The sequence below is a fragment of the Lactuca sativa genome, chromosome 4 (genome assembly GCF_002870075.4).
Source record: "Lactuca sativa cultivar Salinas chromosome 4, Lsat_Salinas_v11, whole genome shotgun sequence".
Taxonomy (NCBI): domain Eukaryota; kingdom Viridiplantae; phylum Streptophyta; class Magnoliopsida; order Asterales; family Asteraceae; genus Lactuca; species Lactuca sativa.
The window spans coordinates 107140451-107160271 of NC_056626.2; the positions used below are offsets into that span (position 1 = coordinate 107140451).

General features: G+C 32.6%; 2 protein-coding genes across 4 annotated transcripts in view; one reads left to right on the forward strand and one right to left on the reverse strand.

Annotated features, from left to right (window-relative positions):
- Positions 1–369: 369 nt before the first annotated feature.
- Positions 370–8811, forward strand: LOC111886220 (nucleolin 2). Of its 3 annotated transcripts, none has more exons than XM_023882454.3 (15): positions 370–543; positions 639–690; positions 1546–1694; positions 3146–3283; positions 3462–3593; positions 3837–3977; positions 4362–4406; positions 4741–4826; positions 5166–5280; positions 5854–6002; positions 6282–6396; positions 6645–6733; positions 6824–6911; positions 7482–7573; positions 7918–8811. In XM_023882454.3, exons 1-15 carry the CDS (start codon positions 511–513, stop codon positions 8531–8533), a joined length of 2040 nt encoding a protein of 679 aa, XP_023738222.1. In that variant the 5' UTR covers positions 370–510; the 3' UTR covers positions 8534–8811. The 3 variants fall into 3 exon arrangements, with proteins under 3 accessions (XP_023738222.1, XP_023738223.1, XP_023738224.1); XM_023882456.3 differs by having other exon boundaries at positions 441–543; positions 1551–1694; XM_023882455.3 differs by lacking the exon at positions 4362–4406.
- Positions 8812–9086: 275 nt separating this feature from the next.
- Positions 9087–19821, reverse strand: part of LOC111886221 (protein LIGHT-DEPENDENT SHORT HYPOCOTYLS 10) — a 35198-nt gene continuing 24463 nt past the window's right edge. Inside the window, exon 2 of the mRNA XM_023882457.3 lies at positions 9087–9329. The gene's annotated coding sequence lies outside the window, so the exon portion shown is untranslated. The remainder of the gene's footprint in view (positions 9330–19821) is intronic.

The following is a 19821-nucleotide window of genomic DNA, read 5'->3' on the forward strand; positions in this document are numbered from 1 at the left end:
TATATATATATGCGGTGCGGTTAAGTTTTTTGTGGTTTTTACGAGACTAGAAACCGCACCGCACCGAGTATTCTCGGTTTTTGCAAAACTAAAAACCGCACCATTGGTTTTCATTTCGGTTTCGGTTTATACGGTTTTTTTGATTTGCGGTTTGGTTTTTGCTCACCCCTAATTTCCAAGGAAACGTGTGAGTTTTTTGAAACAAAATTGGTATTTAGGTTAAGGATTCTTATTCACGGAAAAAAAGAAAAAGATACCATATTATTAGCTCTTATATTAATTATCCATATATTAATTAAATGAATTAAGGGGTAAAATAGTCTATATATTAATTATTTCTTGAGTAGTGCCGTAGTTAATCAGAAAAAAACTGTAATAAAAAATCATGTAAAGCTATGAGCTTTGTAAAACCCTTGATTTTTCAAGCGCGTTTGAAGCTGTTCCTCCGCAACGCATCTAATTCCCTCCTTCGAGAACCCTAGATTTATCTTTTGCTGTTCGATTATTCAAATGGGTAAATCAAGGAAGAAACCCGATTCCGAAGTACAATCCTTTTAGAATATCCTTATAATCTTCATATTCAAATGTATCTATGTATGTATGATAATCTGACAATGTTTTTGAAAATTCAATTTTAGGTTGATTTGGATCCCGTGGTTGTAGCTTCACCCTCCACTCCAATAGAAAACGGTAGCTTCTTCTGTTCTTGAATTTTGTTATCGACATGTTTTTTTCTAATGTCTTATGGGTAATTTCTTTGACGTTTATCCTCAAAAATTAGGACTTTAATTCTTTCATTATTGTTAATTATGGTGGCATATCTTTCATCTTTGTTTCTTCTTTCGCCTTATACATTGTATTGTTTTTCTGGGCGGAGGCAAGAGAGCAAAAGCCTAGCTTTTTTTGTTTGTTTTTTGGGCAAAATAGTTGAAAAACACTTATATCTTCACCAATCACCATTTTATTGAATTAACATCTTGACTATACTATTTTCACAGTTACCCAGTTTTGTAAAGTGACAAAAATACAGATCATGACAATATATTTTCACTGTTTTGTCGATTTAATCACATAAGTATTGATATTTTATCATTGAAATTATTGTTCCATCGCTAAATCGATGAAAAATAATAGTTCTATAATTGTGATAGCACTTTATAATTCTCTGTATTTTGCTCGCTCATGGTCATACCATTTTTTTTCAGCAATAAAAAAAGTATACTGGTTTAGTCATTTGAAAAGTTAGTTAAGAGGCTAAATCGATAAAATTGCAACAATACGTTGTGCTTTCCTGTATTTTGCCCTTGTCTTTTAATTCCTCTATCAGTTTAAAAAATAAATGGATCATGACTTACTAATGCATTATTTTATAATCTATCATATTAAAAGAACTTCTTGGTAAGTTTGTATTGGAGGAAACATTGCATACAATCCAAGATAGAAAGATTTGTTTTTTTTTTGGTAAGGAGGGAGTGTTTGGTATACTTATGGAAAGAATATTGTTCTATTTTCTTTATTTTATAAGATTTATCGTGTTTGTTGCAGAGAAGATTGCCATGAAGCAAGTTGTTAGTAGCAAGAAACAGAAGCTTGACAATGGTGACAAGGAGCAGACTGTTGAAAAAAAGAATTTTGGAATGGAGGGAGAGGAGAACACTAAGGAAGAACAGCACAATTCTTCAGAGGAGAAAAAGGTTCAATTTTTTGATGATCAATTAGTTTTTGGATACAGTTTCTGCTGGGATTTGAACTCTGGTGTATGTTTATAGGGTTAAGTGTTTGTTTATGCAAAAAAGTTTCATTTTTTTTTTCTACAGTTTATGCCACAAATCTGATTTTTAGACGAAATATGCAATCATGTGTCATTCTAGGACCAAAGTGTGAAAAAGTTTATGTCTAAATATGTAATCGATTTCTCGGGTTGAAATGTGGTTGCATTATTCGTGTCAATTACATAAATTGGTAAAAAAAGTGAGACATTGTTGCGTAAGTTGGTAAAGAAGTGAAACATTGTTGCATAAGTTGGTAAATTAATTGAAACATTGTTGCATAGATTGATAAAAATGTAACCTTTATAAGTGATTTTAATTGGTTGAACGGTTGAACCATGGTTACATAATTCATGTCAATTGCATAAATATGTAATAAGATCGAACATTATTGCATAAAGTTGTAAAAAAATGAAACATTGTTTAGCGTAGTATTACATAATGACAAATAAACATGAATATCATTGAGTAACAAAAGTGTAATATGTATCAAAAGTTTTCAATCATATGAGACATGACTTAATCTGGTAAGCTATATATGAATGTTTGTTTTTCACTTAATGCAAAAAGAATAACTTACTAGAGAAAGTTAGAATGAGTAGGCTTTGTTCATTAAGTCCTAACTTCTTACAAATTTGCCCTCATTCATCTACTTGACACTTTTTATGTGCACTAAGTGAAATAATAGATGCATACTTATCTCAACTTAGTTACTCCTGTGAGCATAAAAGAGTAATTTAACATGAGGTATTCCATTATAATTTATAAATGAAGATCTTTTCCTTTAGGCAATTTCAAATATAGTATGTAGGGGCCTAGGGGGTGTTTGGGATTGTGTTTTAAAACAGCTTATTGACTCTGGCTTTTTAAAAAAAGTTAAAATTAGTTTTTGGCAACTGAAAATAGCCTCTTAAAATGACTTTTCACCACCACTAATAAGTCATTTTTTAGAAGTCATTCTGTTGTGACTTGTTGAGATTAAATGACAAAAATACCCTTCTATTAAACCTAAAACATATGCTGTTCTCTCCCCTCTCGCTCTCTTCTTCTTTGTTTCTCTTTTTCTGATAATTCTTCAATCCCTTTTCATTTTATTCGATTTTTGGTTTTGATTTGATATATTTACATGTTGATTTCTAGACTGGAATTGGTTAACTTGACTAGCACTTGTAATTTAAATCAATCCAAGCACCTTAAATAAGAAATCCCAAACATCCCCTCAATAGTGGAGAGATAACAATGGCAAATAAATATTTTGTTTTTGTAGCATGTGACAGTAAAGCACTATGATATGATTGAAGCAAAATATGGGATTCCATTGTATTTTCATTTATTTTCTAATTTTAAAACCTGTCAATATTCTAAATGTTTTGTAGGCTGAAGTGTCTGTGTCTCCAACAATAAACTCAGCAGAAACTACAGAAGATGCAAAGAGAGGTAGAGTCTCTATTAAGTATGAGGAAAAAGACAGGGATGATAATTCCAAGGAGGATCACCAAACCCCTACAAGAAGTGTAAGGATAGTTAAGATTTCCATCAAACTGATGGATGATTTTTTTTATTGGGTTAAATGCAAGAAATAGTAATGCACTTTCATTGATTTGCTATTTCTTGCATTTAGCCCTTTTTCTTTCATCTCAATGACATTGCATTCTTTTGGTGTTTGAATGATTGTGATTAATTGTTTTGTAGGTTGAGATGCATCTAGCTATTAAGTCAGCAGAAACTACACAAGATGCAAACAGAACTAGCATCTCTAATGAGGATGGAGATGATAACTCTAAGGAGGATCATCATCATCATCTAGAAACCCCAACGAAAAGTGTAAGTAGGATTAAGATTTCCATAATGTTGATGGAATGTTTTTTCTCGTGTTAAATGCAAGGAATGACAATATACTTCCATTTCTTCCTATTATAGTTTTGTATATTGAAAAATCTACCCAATTTTAGCAATATCATCCAAACACAAAGCAGTTTTCTCTGTTATAATGTTGATTTTTTTCCTTCCTTTAAGTGATATTGCATTGTTTAGGTGATTGAATGATTGTATTTACATGTATTGTAGGTTGAGGTGCCTCCTGCTATAGAGTCTACACCAACTACACCAGTTGCAAAGAGAGCTAGAATCTCTAATGATCATGAGGAAGAAGACAAAGATGATAATTCCAAGGAGGATCAACCACAACTAGAAACCCCAAAGAAAAGTGTAAGCCACTCCATTTATTGGTATATCAGTTTTTAGAATGTTTTGGAAGGAATTGGAATCTGAATGAATTGAAATATCAAGTATGTCATGTGTTTAGTTGGCAGGAAGTTGAATGGAATTCACTTTCATTTTCTAAATCTGTTAAAAGGATTTGGAAATTGGAATGTCAATGAATGATATATTTCTGCTCTATTGATTTTTGTAAATTATTATTATTTGTTTTATAAGTAAATTATAAATACTTGTAAAAAGTATTTAAATTACCCTTTTATTGATTTATTGTTCGTGAAACGTTTTTAAAAGTTAATACTAGTTTAGAAGAGTATTCCAGCCATTTACACAAATGACACTCACTTCTTTTGCAAAAAATTTCTCCAATTGCAGGATATTGATGTTGAAATGTTTGATGCTTCATCATCTAAGAAAACGGTTGCTTCTAGATACTCATTTCTGCTTTGTTTAACTTAGGTGCTTGTTTCTTGTAGACTTAATGGGGACATGACTTAATCTGATAAACTATATATGAGTGTTTCTTTTTAACTTAATACACAAATATCGACTTAATAGAGAAAGTAAGGAGGCTTTCCCTGATAAGTCCTAACCACTCGTTTATTTCTTCTTCCATTTCCCCCATTTCTCAAATATTTTTGAACATCACATATCCATACATTACAACACTTAATGAGAAAAAAGAGAAACAATATTTCTTGTTTTCATTTGAGGGAGCTTTGATTACATTACTAACACATGCTAAATACTGCAGGCTCAAACTTCATTAAGCTCTCAATCCCCAGGATCAAAAATTGTGCTCATGGACAACTTGAGTTTCTCAATTCAAGCAAAAGATGTGTATGGACTATGATCTTTTTCTACTTTACCTTTTGCAACCTTCTTAGATATTCATTATGCCATGTTTTCCACCCAAATTTCCTATTAAGTTCTGTATGTTCTTCAAATGTATTTGAAAATATAACAGCATACTTTGGGAAATGGAAGGAAAAAATAAATGAGGACAAATTTGTAAAAAGTTAGGGACTTAATGGGAAAACCTTTTTTTTCCTGACTTTCTCTCTTAAGTTGTTTCTGCATCGAAATGATAAAGAAACACTGAAGTGATGTATAGCTTCTTAGATTAAGTTTTGTCCCCATTAAGATTAGTAATGTTTGACATGTAGTTTGATTTTATAGGAAAAATTTCTTCAAAAATGTTGGTGAAATTGCTGAAATCCACTTTGACATGAAAGAAGACTATTTTACGGGTCATGGGCATGTTGAATTCACAACTGCTGAAGCAGCTAAAGAGGTATAATCTTGTGTTTCCATGGTTTCAATAAATCCATTTGGGCTAAATTCAAAAAAATTGCAATGTAATTTCATTTGTTTGTGTATTATAGCATCCTAGTCTCATTTATTTCTATTATGGCATTGTAATTTACAATTTTTTCTTACTAAAGGCATTGTACTTTGAATAATCTACCCAATTATAGCATTACACTTTCAATTTTTTTTTTCTTATTAGCACATTTTACTTTAAAATTTCTATCCAATTAGAGAAGTGGAAATTGCTTTGTATTTGGATGACATTGCTATAATTGGATAGATTTTTCAAAGGAAAGTGATATAATAGAAAGAAATGAAAGTATGATGCTATAAATATAATAAAAAAATCAATGAAAGTACATTGCTATTTCTTGTATTTAATCCAATTCGTGGATACCCTTTCTTTTAAGGGTGCTTTTATATGCAAAGTGTAAGTAATGCTTCTTTGTATTTACCCTTTTGTTGATCATTGGTTTGTTGAAATTATTGTTCAATATCCACATAACTCTACTCACATCTTATCAAAATATTTATATAATCACCTTTCTGTATACAGGCTCTCAAACTTAACTACACATCATTATTAGATAAGCCAGTGAAGCTTTATTTGGCAACAGAAAGTGATCACCAGACAACTTCTCATGCCACAGGATGCAAAACTTTATTTCTTGGCAATTTAAGTTTTTCAATCGAAGAAGACGATGTGTATGCACTTTCCCCACATTACCCTTTTGCATCTTATTTATACTTTACTCTTTTTACTAATATACATAATGCACTTACATTTCTTTACCAATAATAACAACTTAATTACATATTTTTACGGGTAATAGTGATAAATAAATCCATAATAGCAACATTCTTACATATCTTTACACCTACTAATTTCTTTACAATAATGGAAATATGCAGAATGAAACATGTAAGCATTTTACATTTCTGGAATGACTGATTCCTGATTATTATTTGGATGTGATTCTATAGGAGGGAATTCTTCAAAGATGTTGGAGAAATTGCAGGAATCCGCTTTGCCATTAGGAATGATCGATTCATGGGCTATGGATATGTTGAGTTCACCACTGCAGAAGCTGCTCAAGAGGTATTATTTAATTATAGCATACGTTGTTCAATACTTTCTTTAAATAATAGTTTTTAAAAAGAAGCACAAACTACTTTGATGTTATAAATAATCATAGTTCAGTGGCTAAATCGATAAAATTGTTGAAGTACCTTGTGTTTTTCTTTATGTATTTTGCCCAATAGTCTTTTATATGGTCAACAAAATATAAGGGTTTTAGTCGCTACATAAAATAGTTAAGGGGCTTTTCTGTATTTTTCTATTTACAGGCTCTTAAACTAAATAACAAGGTAGTATTAGACCGAAAAGTGAAACTTGATTTGGCAAGGGAACGAGGTGCATCCACTTCGGGTAGCAGGTATTCTGACCTGGAAATATTTTTTTTTGTATTTTTTCAGATGAAAAAATAAATTCTGAATTAATATTATTATATATAATATGATTGTAGCTTTGAGAAATCTAACCAAAGTGGAGGACATGCTCAAGGAAGAACTTTATATGTTCGGGGATTTGATTATAGTCATGGTTTTGACAATGTATGTTTATGCTCCTCTCATATACACACATTTCAGAAAATAGCAATGTACTTTACTCTTTCTTTCTATATAGGCGATGTACTTTGTTTCTCACTCTTAATAGCATACTTACATTTTTTTTTATTAAAATTCATAATAGCAATATGTCATATGTAGCATATAAAGTATACTTTGTTTCTTTGTCCATAATAGCAACGTAATAGCAATATGTAATATGAAACCCATGAAATTTACATTATTTCTTACACATAATAGCAATGTATTTACATTTCTACCCCCCATAATAGCCACACACTTACATTTCTTCACCCATTATAGCAACATACTTAACAACAATATGTAATCTAACACTTGTAAGCATTTTACAAATTTCAGGTTACATATTGGTATTATTGCAATTATTGGTAAAAAAAATGAAAGTACGTTGCGATTATGGGTAAAGAAATGTAAGTATACTGCTATTATGTTAAAAGATGAAGTACATTGCTTATATGAATTAAATACATTGCTATATTATCCATAATTTGCTCTTGTGAATATGTTTTGGGATTAACTTGTTATCTGTTGCAGATTAGGAGTACACTTGAAAAGCATTTTGGGAAATGTGGAGAGATCTCACGTATCTCCATACCCAAAGAGTATGAGTCAGGGGCTCCTAGAGGGTTTGTAATTTTTTTTTACTTTTTGATTTTGATGCTTAAAATTATGGCAAAATACAGAAACATGCAATGCTATGATTGATCGATTTTTCCAAGTTTAGTGTCTTAATAAAGAAACTGAAAGTGCAATGCCTTGATAAGAAAAAGAATTATAAGTACAATGCTGTAATAGAAAGAAAAGAAAGTATGATGGGAATTCTTGCATTTAGCCTAAAATTTTAAATTGAGCTATTATGCTCATTAGCTAATTATCACATAAATGAGTTGAAATTGTGACAAATAAAAGAAAGTAGAATGCCATTTCTTGGATTTATTTATGAATGGATTGGTGCATTGTATTTTCTCAGGGTTGCTTTTATCGACTTTGTAGAGAGTAATGCATTCAGTCAAGCTCTCAGACTCGATAAATCCGAGATTGGAGGCTTCAGGATAATCGTTGAGGAAGCCAAAAAAGGTAGAGCCGATGGTCGTGAGGGATCTGGATATGGCAGTGCCCGTGGTGGCTCCGGTGGTGGCTGGGGTAGAGAAAGTGGCTCAGGTGGTGGTTCTAGTAGAGCAAGTGATGCCTGGCATAGAGAAAGTGGTGGAGGAAATGACTATGGTAGACCAGGTGGTGGCTGGCATGGAGAAAGTGGCTCCGGTGGTGGTTCTGGTAGAGTCAGTGGTGGCTGGCATAGAGAAAGTGGCTCTGGTAGTGGAGGAAGCGACTATGGTGGTGGTGGTTCTGGCAGAGCAAGTGGTGGCTGGCGTAGAGAAGGTGGATATGGTGGTGGAGGAAATGACTATGGTGGTGGTGGTTCTGGTAGAGCAAGCGGTGGCTGGCACAGAGAAGGTGGATATGGTGGTGGCTATAAGGGTATTTTGGGAAGAGGAAGTGGTTATGGTGGTGGGTTTAGTAGCAGCCGTGTGGGGATGTTTAATGGCGGCTATGGCAGTAGCAGAGGTGGAGGTAGCCGGAGATGAAATGGGATATTGCAGCAACACTTTACTTGACAATGTAAAATTATTCTCTTTTTTATTTTATTTTTTTAAATTTTATGTATGTCTAGTAGGTGTAAAGAGTCTTCAAGGTCGAGATCCCTTGGATTTGTATCGTATTAGTTTTTTGTTTGTTTTAATAGACTTGACGTTAAAAAAGAACGACAATTTAAATTTACTACAAATTTGGCGTAATAAATGCATATCATAAGGATATGTTTACGTCAAATTTTGATTTATTCCAATATATGCATGAAATCTCAGACACGCTTCTAAACAGCATTAGACCAAAAACATGATATATAATTAGTATTTACACCCATACTACCCATAAAATTGATAAATATAGAGATTTTTCAGAAGTTAGAAGCAATTACCCGACAATTAGCTAGGATCGAATTAGATTTATACAATTGTTACGGTGTATGTCCACACCCCACCATTTGATTTGTATCAGATCACAGTCTAAATCCCATTTGGCACCCATATAAATTCTCATTACACAAACTAATGAAACGTGACACTAAAATCATTAACAAGAGAGAAAAAGCAACATACATATATAGAGAGAGAAAGAGTGTGACTTAAAGCAATGTTTAGTTGAATTGCTGAAATGACCACAAACATATGGAGCGAAGTCTTAGGATTTAAGCTTATTTAAAGAAAGCGCTTTTGATTACAGATACCAGATGAAACTAGAAATTAATAGGACATTAATATAAGTTGACGTTGAATTACAAACCCAGTGCTTTCCTAATGCAGAATCCTTCCCCTATGTAACCTGTTACATGAAGAAAAACAATTACAGTAGCAAAAAGAAACTATAGCACAGTAATGTACCAGTGTGCAAATCATGCATATAGTTACTGGATGTTAGGTGAAGATTTATTTTGGTATCATGCCATGGATATTAAAAGTACTATAGAACTGAGAAACTTGAAGCACACAACATAGACATCTATCGTTATTTCCATACCACCTCAAATAAAACCTAAAAATTGCTTTTTATATCATCCCAAAACAAACGCAAATTATACCAGTTGAGTAATTTTTAGTACAAGCTTACTTAATTTTTCATCTATTACTCATACAACTTATGATAACACTAATTATCCTAATACATTTGAATACATAAATGTTGAGGTAGGCATGTAGCATTAGGTACGTATTTTCTACCTTATACAAACAGCGAGGTTTGGATAGTATTATAAGCAAAGTGTAACGCTTCTTACTTCCTATTAAACATGAATTATAAGCTTCATGCACACTGTTCATATGCTATTGAAGTCGAGCTCTAACTTGGTTGAACTTCATTACTTATACCTTTTTATTGGGATCGAGAGGGCCAGCCGAAGAGAAGAAGAGCTACTGTATTTGGTGCATGTAAGTATAGTATTTGGTATTATCAAAGTCATTATACTCTTGTAAATATTCCAATCTAATGTGAAAATATCTTTTCGTAGGAAATCATTATTTTAAATGATATCAGAGAACAAATCCCTAAACCTAAGCTAGCCGTTGCCAACCTCATCTTCTCCTTGTTCACCTTCTCTTTGCCGACTCTCCTCCCTCGTCTTTCATCATGGCTGATGGTACAAATGCAAAAGAAACGCCGTTTCGCTTGAGATTTGAGAAACCCTACGACATCACCAATATAAAAGCCTATGTTCCATTTGTTCTTGACTTTGAACAACTCAACTATGATGCTAGGAGAGAGTTCTTTGAAGATTTATGCACCAGGTTTGGCGTTCTTGATCACATATACAGATGAATCGTGTGATACCCCTCATGCCACTCACGATGAACCTGAATTAAAGAAGATCAAATCCATTTTCAAGCTTTGGATCTATGGCACCCTCTTGTAACCACTGCTTCAAATGATTCTCAAACGTAATGCCATGGCTCACCATATTCGGATCAACCTTGAAAAGTTATTCTGGAAAACAAAGACGCCAAGATACTGCATATCGTTCTCCCATCAATCAATCATAGATCCTCTCAACAATATCGATGCCATGTTACCTTAAAATAATATTGTCACATGTATGATCAATGGTCTCTTACTCTCTTCCCCACATACGATTACATCGCTAGCCTTATTCGTCATTAGATTCCAAACTTTCTTGAGGCACGATCCATGCTTCTCCTTAAGGAGCAAAAAATGGGCCAGACCAGAAATGAGAAATCAACACCCTCTTAAGACCTCAACTTTACCCACTCTAGTCACCATATACTCGTTGGGGGTGTGATCAAAACCGAACCCGAAAACCGACAAAAATCGAAACCGAGAAACCCAAATCGTCAGGTTTGGGTTTAAATTTTTAAAAACCGAAAAATGGGTTTTGGGTTCGGTTTTAGTACCTCAAACGACCAAATCCTCCTTAATAAATGAAGGTTTTTTTGCCACATGTCAATCTCTCATGAATTTTGACACTTGTCATTTTGTAGTATTTTTGAAATAAATATTATCCACTTGTCAATTTAAGGTGTGTTTCAATTTTTAAAATTAAAGTCATATATACTTATATATGTAAAGTATTAAATATCATATATATGATATTAAATTGCAATAAATATATTTATTCCTTTCTTATTTTTAAGTTGTACATTAAAAAATATTTTCTGTTTACACTTTAATGTTTAATCTTTTTTTAAATCAACCCGTATAATATACGAGTCTCACACCTAGTATTTTATTATATGTTTTTCAATGATATGCTATAATTTAACTTTATATGTATACGTCAAATGCAAAAGGAGATAGATTTTGGTACTAAATTACACCAAATATATGGATTGTGTTGTTATTTTAGTGAAACCGAGATTATTACCCAGTTGTTTGCTACTTGTTTTGTTTCTAAAAACTTGTTAAACTCGGTTGTTGTAAACTTTTAGCAACATACTTTTTATGTTGTGTTGGTGTTGAAATTGGTTATTTTAGTTTCTTTAGTCTAGGTTGTTAAATTTGTTTCATTTTTTAAGTTATAAAGATTTATTGAGAATGAGTGACAACCCAAAACCCACGAGTTTAAGCCCAAAACCCATCAACCTATGGTTTGAACCCAAAAACCGATGAAACCGACCCAAGAACCCAAAAACTAAAATCGACCAAAAACTGAACCCGACAGGTTCTAAAACACATAAACCGAAGTACATGGGTTGGGTTTGGTTTTTACCCTAAAACCGACCCAACCCGTCCCATGCTCACCCTAAATTACTCGTCCTCTTGCGGTAACTAGCATGTCAATAGCCACTGGGTACGTAAGGGTGGTCGTGGCGATGGACGACGCCAATAACAACCCCAACAACAACCACATTGGGCTTATTCACAATTTCCTAGTGGGTTGTGCATCCCTTCATCCGACCTCTATTAGCTCTGTTTCAACATCAGTCATATGGCTAGTCGGCCCAACAATAACATCCAAGGCCGAACCAGTATCCTCTTTGGGTTGTGCCTGCTCCTTCAGTGCTATAAGCCTATTCAGATCAATAATCTTCGACTCAATAAGGGGCTCCCATACCTTGTAATCAAGCATTGAATGATCATAGGGATAATGAACGGTACATGGATATCGGGGACGCCTTCTATTTTCAAGCCAATGCTTGTATATTAAAATGCCTTACAAAATAGTACTTTTAATTTTGTCATTGTTGGGAATTTATCCTCAAACACATGTAACACGGACATGACATACCCACATGCTAAACACATATCTACCTTTCTATTTACAGAATATATTTTTACCTCTAACATCATCAAAAATCTTATATTCGTCCGTCAATTCACTCGTACTAATAAATGTTCCATAAAATTTAATGAGTTTGGTTTCTCTATGAAAGACTATTGAACCAAACAACTTTTACTCCAATGTGACAGCTCCTAGTGATCTCATTCTCTACCTAATCACTTCTCTGTCAGCTCGAGCTCTCATGTCTTCCGATTCTTCACTTTAGCACCAACGTCTCGATCACCCTGATGATCAAGTTTTGTAGTCTTTAGTTTCTCGTAAATTTATCTTTTGTAATAAACAAAAGTCTAGTTTTTTTTGTCATGCATGTCAAGCCGAGAAACATGTTTTTCCCTCTTTTACAATTTATACTTCTAGTAGTTCTTATCCTTTTTAACTAATACATTATGATGCTTGGAACTCCTTGATCACGAGTCAAAGTGGATTTAACTACTATGTCATGTTCGTTGATCATTTCTCACATTTTGTTTGGGTGTATCCGATTAAACACAAATATTTTGTTTTTTTCTTTTAAATTCCAACATTTTCATTCCTATGTTCAAAATCACTTTGGATGTAAAATAAAATCTCTCCAATGAGATAATGGTGGTGAATATGATAACTACTCATTAAACTCACTTTTCTCCAAGCACGACATACAATTTAGATTTTTAAGTCCATATACACCCAAATAGAAAGACAAATCCGAGTGCATGCTTAGAGCTGTCAACAATATCATACATACCCTACTCTTCCAAGCCCGTCGTCCATCCATGTTTTAGGTAGAAGAACTTCTTATGGCCACTCACCTCCTCAATATCTTTCCGTCTCTCATTATAAATCATGACACTCCATTTACTCATCTCTTTTAGAGTCCCGCTTATTAGATATATTTGTGTGTTTTCAAAAGCTGTTCTACCTTCACAAACTATCACCTCGAATCATGATATTTATCTTTCTTGGGCACCATTCTCAACATCAGGATACCGATCTCTAGATCTTTCCACCAACAAATTCTTATATCTCAACATGATATGTTTGACAAATCCGGTTCCATAACACCCCACTCTTCACCCTCCTATGATTTTATCGAGGACTTCCCACTTTCCCCTAACACTAAATGCTATATTGTATCACATATACCCCATGCTACTACAAACTCCACCACCATTTAAACCTCGATCTCCACCAGCCAACACCTACCTCTACGATATCCCTACCCTATATTAACCATCCAAATATCCCTTATGCATTCACTAATTCACCTCTTCATGCCTAAAACAGTCTCGTCACCACACCACATAAACCCAACCTAAACCCTAACACCAATGCCACCGCCACATGAAAACTATGTCAAGACATGCTATCTATAAATCTATACAAAACTTAAATCTTGACACCACCACTCTCTCAACTATTCCTTGTATATATATACATGCTATAGAGGATCTTAATTAGTTTAAGGACATGAATGAGGAGTATAATACACTTATCACAAACATAACTTGGGTGCTAGTTCCTCAACCTAATGAGGTAAATATTGTCAGGTATATGCAATTGTTCAAACATAAATTAAATTCAAATGGATCCCTCGCTCGCTACAAAGCACGACTGGTTACTAACAGAAAAAGTTAGCACCCGGGTATTGACTGTGATGAAACTTTCAACCTGGTTATCAAATCAGCTGCTATTTGTACTATTATGAGCCTTTGTATATCGCATTATTAGCCAATATATGAACTTTTAATGAATAATGTCTTTCTTCACTTTCATCTATAGGAGATAACTTATTTACACCAACCACATGATTTTTGGGACCCATATTTCCTGAACCATGTTTTCCATCTTCGATGTTCTCTTTACTACCTCAAACATGCCATATGTGCATGGTTCCACAAATTCGTTGAGTTTTTCATATGCATCGGTTTTCATCACAACAGATGCAACTCACCACTTTTTGTCCTCTGACATGAGTAATGAGATAATGCAAAAAAATATGATTCGCCAAAAGTACCCCGAAGAAATATCGAAGCTTCATTTTTTCAACGATTCATTGAAGTTTTCTAAAAGTTAATTACAACTAGATTCGATTAAAAAATGAATTATTGAGGTATTTTTCAGGAAGATTTTGATAATCATGTTACTTTTCTATTATCTAATGATTAAATTTATTGGTTCGTAAAAAACATACAAATGATATAGTTCTTACTCTTCCTATCAAAATTTACCTTCTTATTTGATTCGAATTATATATATATATATATATATATATATATATATATATATATATATATATATATATATATATATATATATATATATATATATATATATGAGAAAGAGAGATAAACAATTAAAATCCATAGAATCAACAAACCATATAAAAATAACTATGCACATTTTTGAATATTTTGTAATTTCATAACTTAACATACATATCTTCATAAATGAATATGTATTCAGTAATGAACATTAGTCCCATGTTGTTTTATAGTATTTGAGTTATTTTGGTTTTATGGTTAACCCACCTCTCTCTCTCTCTCTCTCTCTTTATATATATATATATATATATATATATATATATATATATATATAACTCTTTAATAATAATACATATAACTCTTTAATAATTATATATGGTTTTTAAAAGTTATATATAACTCTTTAATAAAAATAAATGATTTTTAAAATTAATTAACAATAATAATTATAATATATAGTAACATAAATTTATAAATTACATTAGGTTATCTTAAGAAAATATTTGGTATAATTAAAATTAGAAGATAATCATATTAAATTATAAATTAATTAATCATAACCATAACTAAAAGTAAAAACCAAATTAAGAATTATATCTAAATTTATTTATATGCAATTTGTAGGTAGATACCAATGAGTAATGTGCTTCTAATAGATGTTTATCTTATCATATAATTCAAAATACTTACACTTTTTACACACGAATTAGCATAAACATATTTTTGCATATTTACTGATAATCACATAATCATTTTCAACAACATATATGTTTGAAAATTTTTAAAATGTAATGCGTGGGATTCGTGTGTGTGTGTGTGTGTATATATATATATATATATATATATATATATATATAACTAATTTAGGTTTATAGAAATCAAACTTAAAAAATTTATGATTTAAAGATTCCAATGTGTAGTCAGGACAACAAGAAATGTAATGAAGTGGGCCTTGCGGATCCATAAAATGAGATTTGGGCTTGAAAAGCTAAAGACTTGGATGAAGTGGTCTTGTGAAGATGGATCATGAATTGTTATTTTGAGCTTGGAGCATCCATATTTGAAGCTAGAAGATGATTGGTTAATTTGAATCATGTAGGATATGGAGGGGACCAAGGGAATCTTTGGTAGTGGAATGGTTAGTGGAGGAAAAATGAGCCAATAGCATTCCAACAATATTTGCGAGGGTAGATTTTCACGCGCGTGGGTACCCGCGCAACTGCCCAGTTTTGGGCATTTTGGTCATTTAGCTTACCATTTACCTTGGGGGTTGGACCTTTCAGCTATCACTTCGATTTTCCGCCATTAGAGACCATAGGATGCGATTTTGAGAGCTTGGATACACATTCTTCTTATCTTTCAAAGTAATTGTTAGTTTACTGATGCAATTAGACTTTTGTGATTGTTATTCTATTGCCATTTTCTCTATTTTGGTAGACCTTGGCTAAAACCTTTGAATGTTTATGGGTTTTTGAAGGATTCATGCTTATTTATCATTTATCTTATGTCTATGATTCTATTCATATTTCATATGCTTGTTTAATGCTTTGATCATGAGCTTAGTACTTGAATAAACAATTGTTGGTTTATTTCTTTGGTTTAGGATTGCGTCATTGAATTTACTTAGAACAAGGGATTTATGATGGTATAAATCCTGTCTAGCTTATGAATCATAACTCCCTTATGGATGTGTAAGCATTAACATCCTCTAGGAATTGGGGATTCGTTCATTCTTAAGGCTAATCAACTTCTTGGGTTCAATTGCTTCAATTGGATCCTTGATTTTGATTAAGAAGGTATGTTGTGGGCTTCCCCAACCTCCATACAACTTATGAGGAATCTTGACATATCATACTTCATGATTGCTATAACCAATTTGGGATGAATGATAAACTTCATATTGAATCCTAATGATAAACACACAAATGTTCATTGTGTTGAATTGTCTTGGTTAACCAATTCTCTCCAATAGTTGAGCATCTCATCACCTTGCTTAATTTCAAGTTTTCTAGTTATTCAAGTCTTTTAGTTTTCAAGTAATCATAACACCCCCCCCCTTTTAGTTTAATTGTAGTTAGTTTATTTACACTAGTTCTTTTAGATTGGATTGGTGATTGAATACAACCATTTCCCCAATGATCGATACCTCTTTTTACCATTATATTATGTTTTATTTGCAAACAAAGGGTGTAATTTGCTTGGTGGACTTGACATCCCATCAAGTTTTGGCGCCGTTACCGGAGAAATTGATTATTGTTATTTGATTGTTTATGTCTAGGTCTACAAAAACCGGTGAACTACTCTATAATCCAAAAATTGAAAAAGAAGCAAAAAGGTTGAAAAAGTTAGTCAAAAAAGCAAAACAACAACTCATTCAAGCTTCTTTCTCTTCTCCACTAATCAACATAGAAGATCAAGTTCATACTTCAAGTGATACCGACACCGAACCGAGTTTATATATATATATATATATATATATATATATATATATATATATATATATATATATATATATATATATATCATCTCTCGGCAATGATTGCATAGATCAGAAATTGGAGGACAATATTTTGGTGTTTGTGATCTCGAATGTTTAAATAAGTGTAAATTACAGTTTTGGTCCCTTATGATTTTGTGTAAGTTTAGTTCTATTTTTGAAATATTGATGTTTCAAAATCCATCTTGATGCCTGATCCATTTACTTTCCAGGGTAAATTACACAAATGGTCCCTGTGGTTTGACATAATTTACATGTTTGGTCCCTAACAACTATTTTTAACTCGTAAGGTCCCTTTTATATGTTTTTGTTACGTCTTTAGTCCCTTACAGACTTGAATTGACTATATTACCCTTAATGGTTTTTTATACTATTATTATTATTTATTACTTATTATTAAAAGAAAATGGTCATTATCTTTGCGGGTCCCACACAACATCATATCCCTTCCATTACCTTTTTTCTCCCGTCAAACCAAAGTCATGTATCTTTTTCTTTCTCCTTATTCTCTTCGATCGACGGTAACCCTTAATTACTGCCACCCACCTGTCGCCAGCAATGCTATAACCTGGAAGAAGGTCACCGGCGAGATCATCGCCTCATTGCCCTGACCTTGTTAACCCTAACATTCTTCCCTCTTTATTAGACCAACAACATCCATGAAACTCCTCTACTGCCATCGGCGTTATCTTCCCCTCTATTGCCCCGCCTTCCCATCCCCGAAACCGTCACCTTCATCCTCGGTCCCAAACTCCAACTGTCTCTTTTCTCATCTACCACCGCTAAATTAAACAAACATGAAAACCACATTGAAATAATCAATTTTCTTGTTTCAGACTTCTAAATTAAGAGGTATGTAGCTCATCGGTGATTATGGAAAGGGTGGATTCGGGAATCCCTCTTCTCTATTCCATCCCTTTCTTTGCTTCTGGTTTGATGTAGCCTTGGTTCTTGAATAAATCATTGTTCTTACTAGATTGAACCACAATCGAAGCTATGGAAGTTACAGGTTTGTCACTAGATACTGCTTCTCCTCCCTCCCATTCCTATTGTAGCCACCATCGTTTTACGATTCAGAGCCGTCAATGATTTCAAACCCAATTAGCTTAACTTCTGGACATAGGATTCAATTATGTTGGTGTTTAAGTAACAGACATCGAATACATCATAGATGGGTTTGATTGGTATGGTGGTGACTAGGAGGGGATTATTTTTTAGATGTAGTTGTTACAGGTTAATTTCCTAGGTAGATGTTGTTCCACCATTATTAATGTGGCTAAATGTAGATGTTGTTTGATGGAAATGTGTTTACAGACTTGGATTTCGAGTTTTCTCTAGTGAATAAATTTTTGGGTGGTGAGAGAGAATAAATTCTTATAGTTGTGGTATTGCCGAAGAAGAAGATGATAGTGTTGAGGTAAGGAAAGGAAGAAGAGGCCAGCTGGAGGGGTGGGTTGGGTGGAATAGAAATGAGGTGGTGGGAGGTGGTGGGACCCACTTGATTATCAAAGTTTTTTTAATAAATAAATAATCAATAAACATTAAAATAACTAATAAAAGAAATATACAGGGGTAATGTAGTCTTTTTACATTTGGCAAGGACCAAACGCGTAACAAAAACATATTATAAGGACCTTCCGAGTTAAAAAAAGTTGTTAGGAACCAAGCACGCAGATTACACCAAATCATAGGGACCATTCGTGTAATTTACCCTACTTTCCACGACTCTCCAATAAAAGTGTATATTGTTTTTGCCAATCCTCTTAACTTCAGGCATAGTTACATAAATATTTGAAATGAAGCGCTAAAAGCCATAAGTAACTCTAAAACCATCTTCAACTCATCTTTATTTTCTTAAAAAAAAAGAAAAATTGAATAAATAGTATTTCATCTTTATTTTCATTTCTAACTGTATTCTATTTTTTTACATTATTTTTATCTCTCTCTCCCTCTCTCTCTCTCTCTCTCTATATATATATATATATATATATATATATATATATATATATATATATATATTTCATTTTGCAACTTAAATAAATTGTTAAATACACTTCTTTTACTAATTAGTTTTTAATAAATATATAATCTATTTTTTTTCATTACAATAATATTAAATAAATTTGATTATATATATAATACACTTATATATAAATACTATATATGAAGTCTATACATAAAAAATAAACTTTATATTTATAATCTTTTATAAAATATGTTACTATTTTCCAAAATTTTGACATGTATTTAAATTTATATTTAAATTTTTATATAAATTCTATACATAAAAAATAAACTTTATATTTTCAATTAATTAATATAACTACTAGATAAAAATAAACTAGAAATATATAAATATATGAAAAGAAAAAATAAAACCGAAAAGTGAAACTTTATCCCTATTTATGGAGAAATGAATAGTATTACTCCACATTTAGGGTAATCCTAATCATATCTTCATAAATGGGATATGGTTGGAGATAATGGAAGAAAGATGGAGGAAAATATAGTTTTTCGGGATGGGTTGAAGATGCTCTAATGCTCATTTGATCGTATCCGTCTATCACAATCAACATATTCAAATCTCTATTGTCGACAACTTCAAACATACCTCCTCCTCCTCCCCCCCCCCCCCCCCCCCCCCCCCCCCTCTTCTATCTTTCTCGTATGTAACTCTGACATCTCTCTCATCCTCCCTCTCGCATGTTATTTTGGCAACCGGGTGCACCCTTGATCTTCTGTCCATCCCATTATTAAGTCAATGATCTCTCTCTTTCTCTCTCGTTT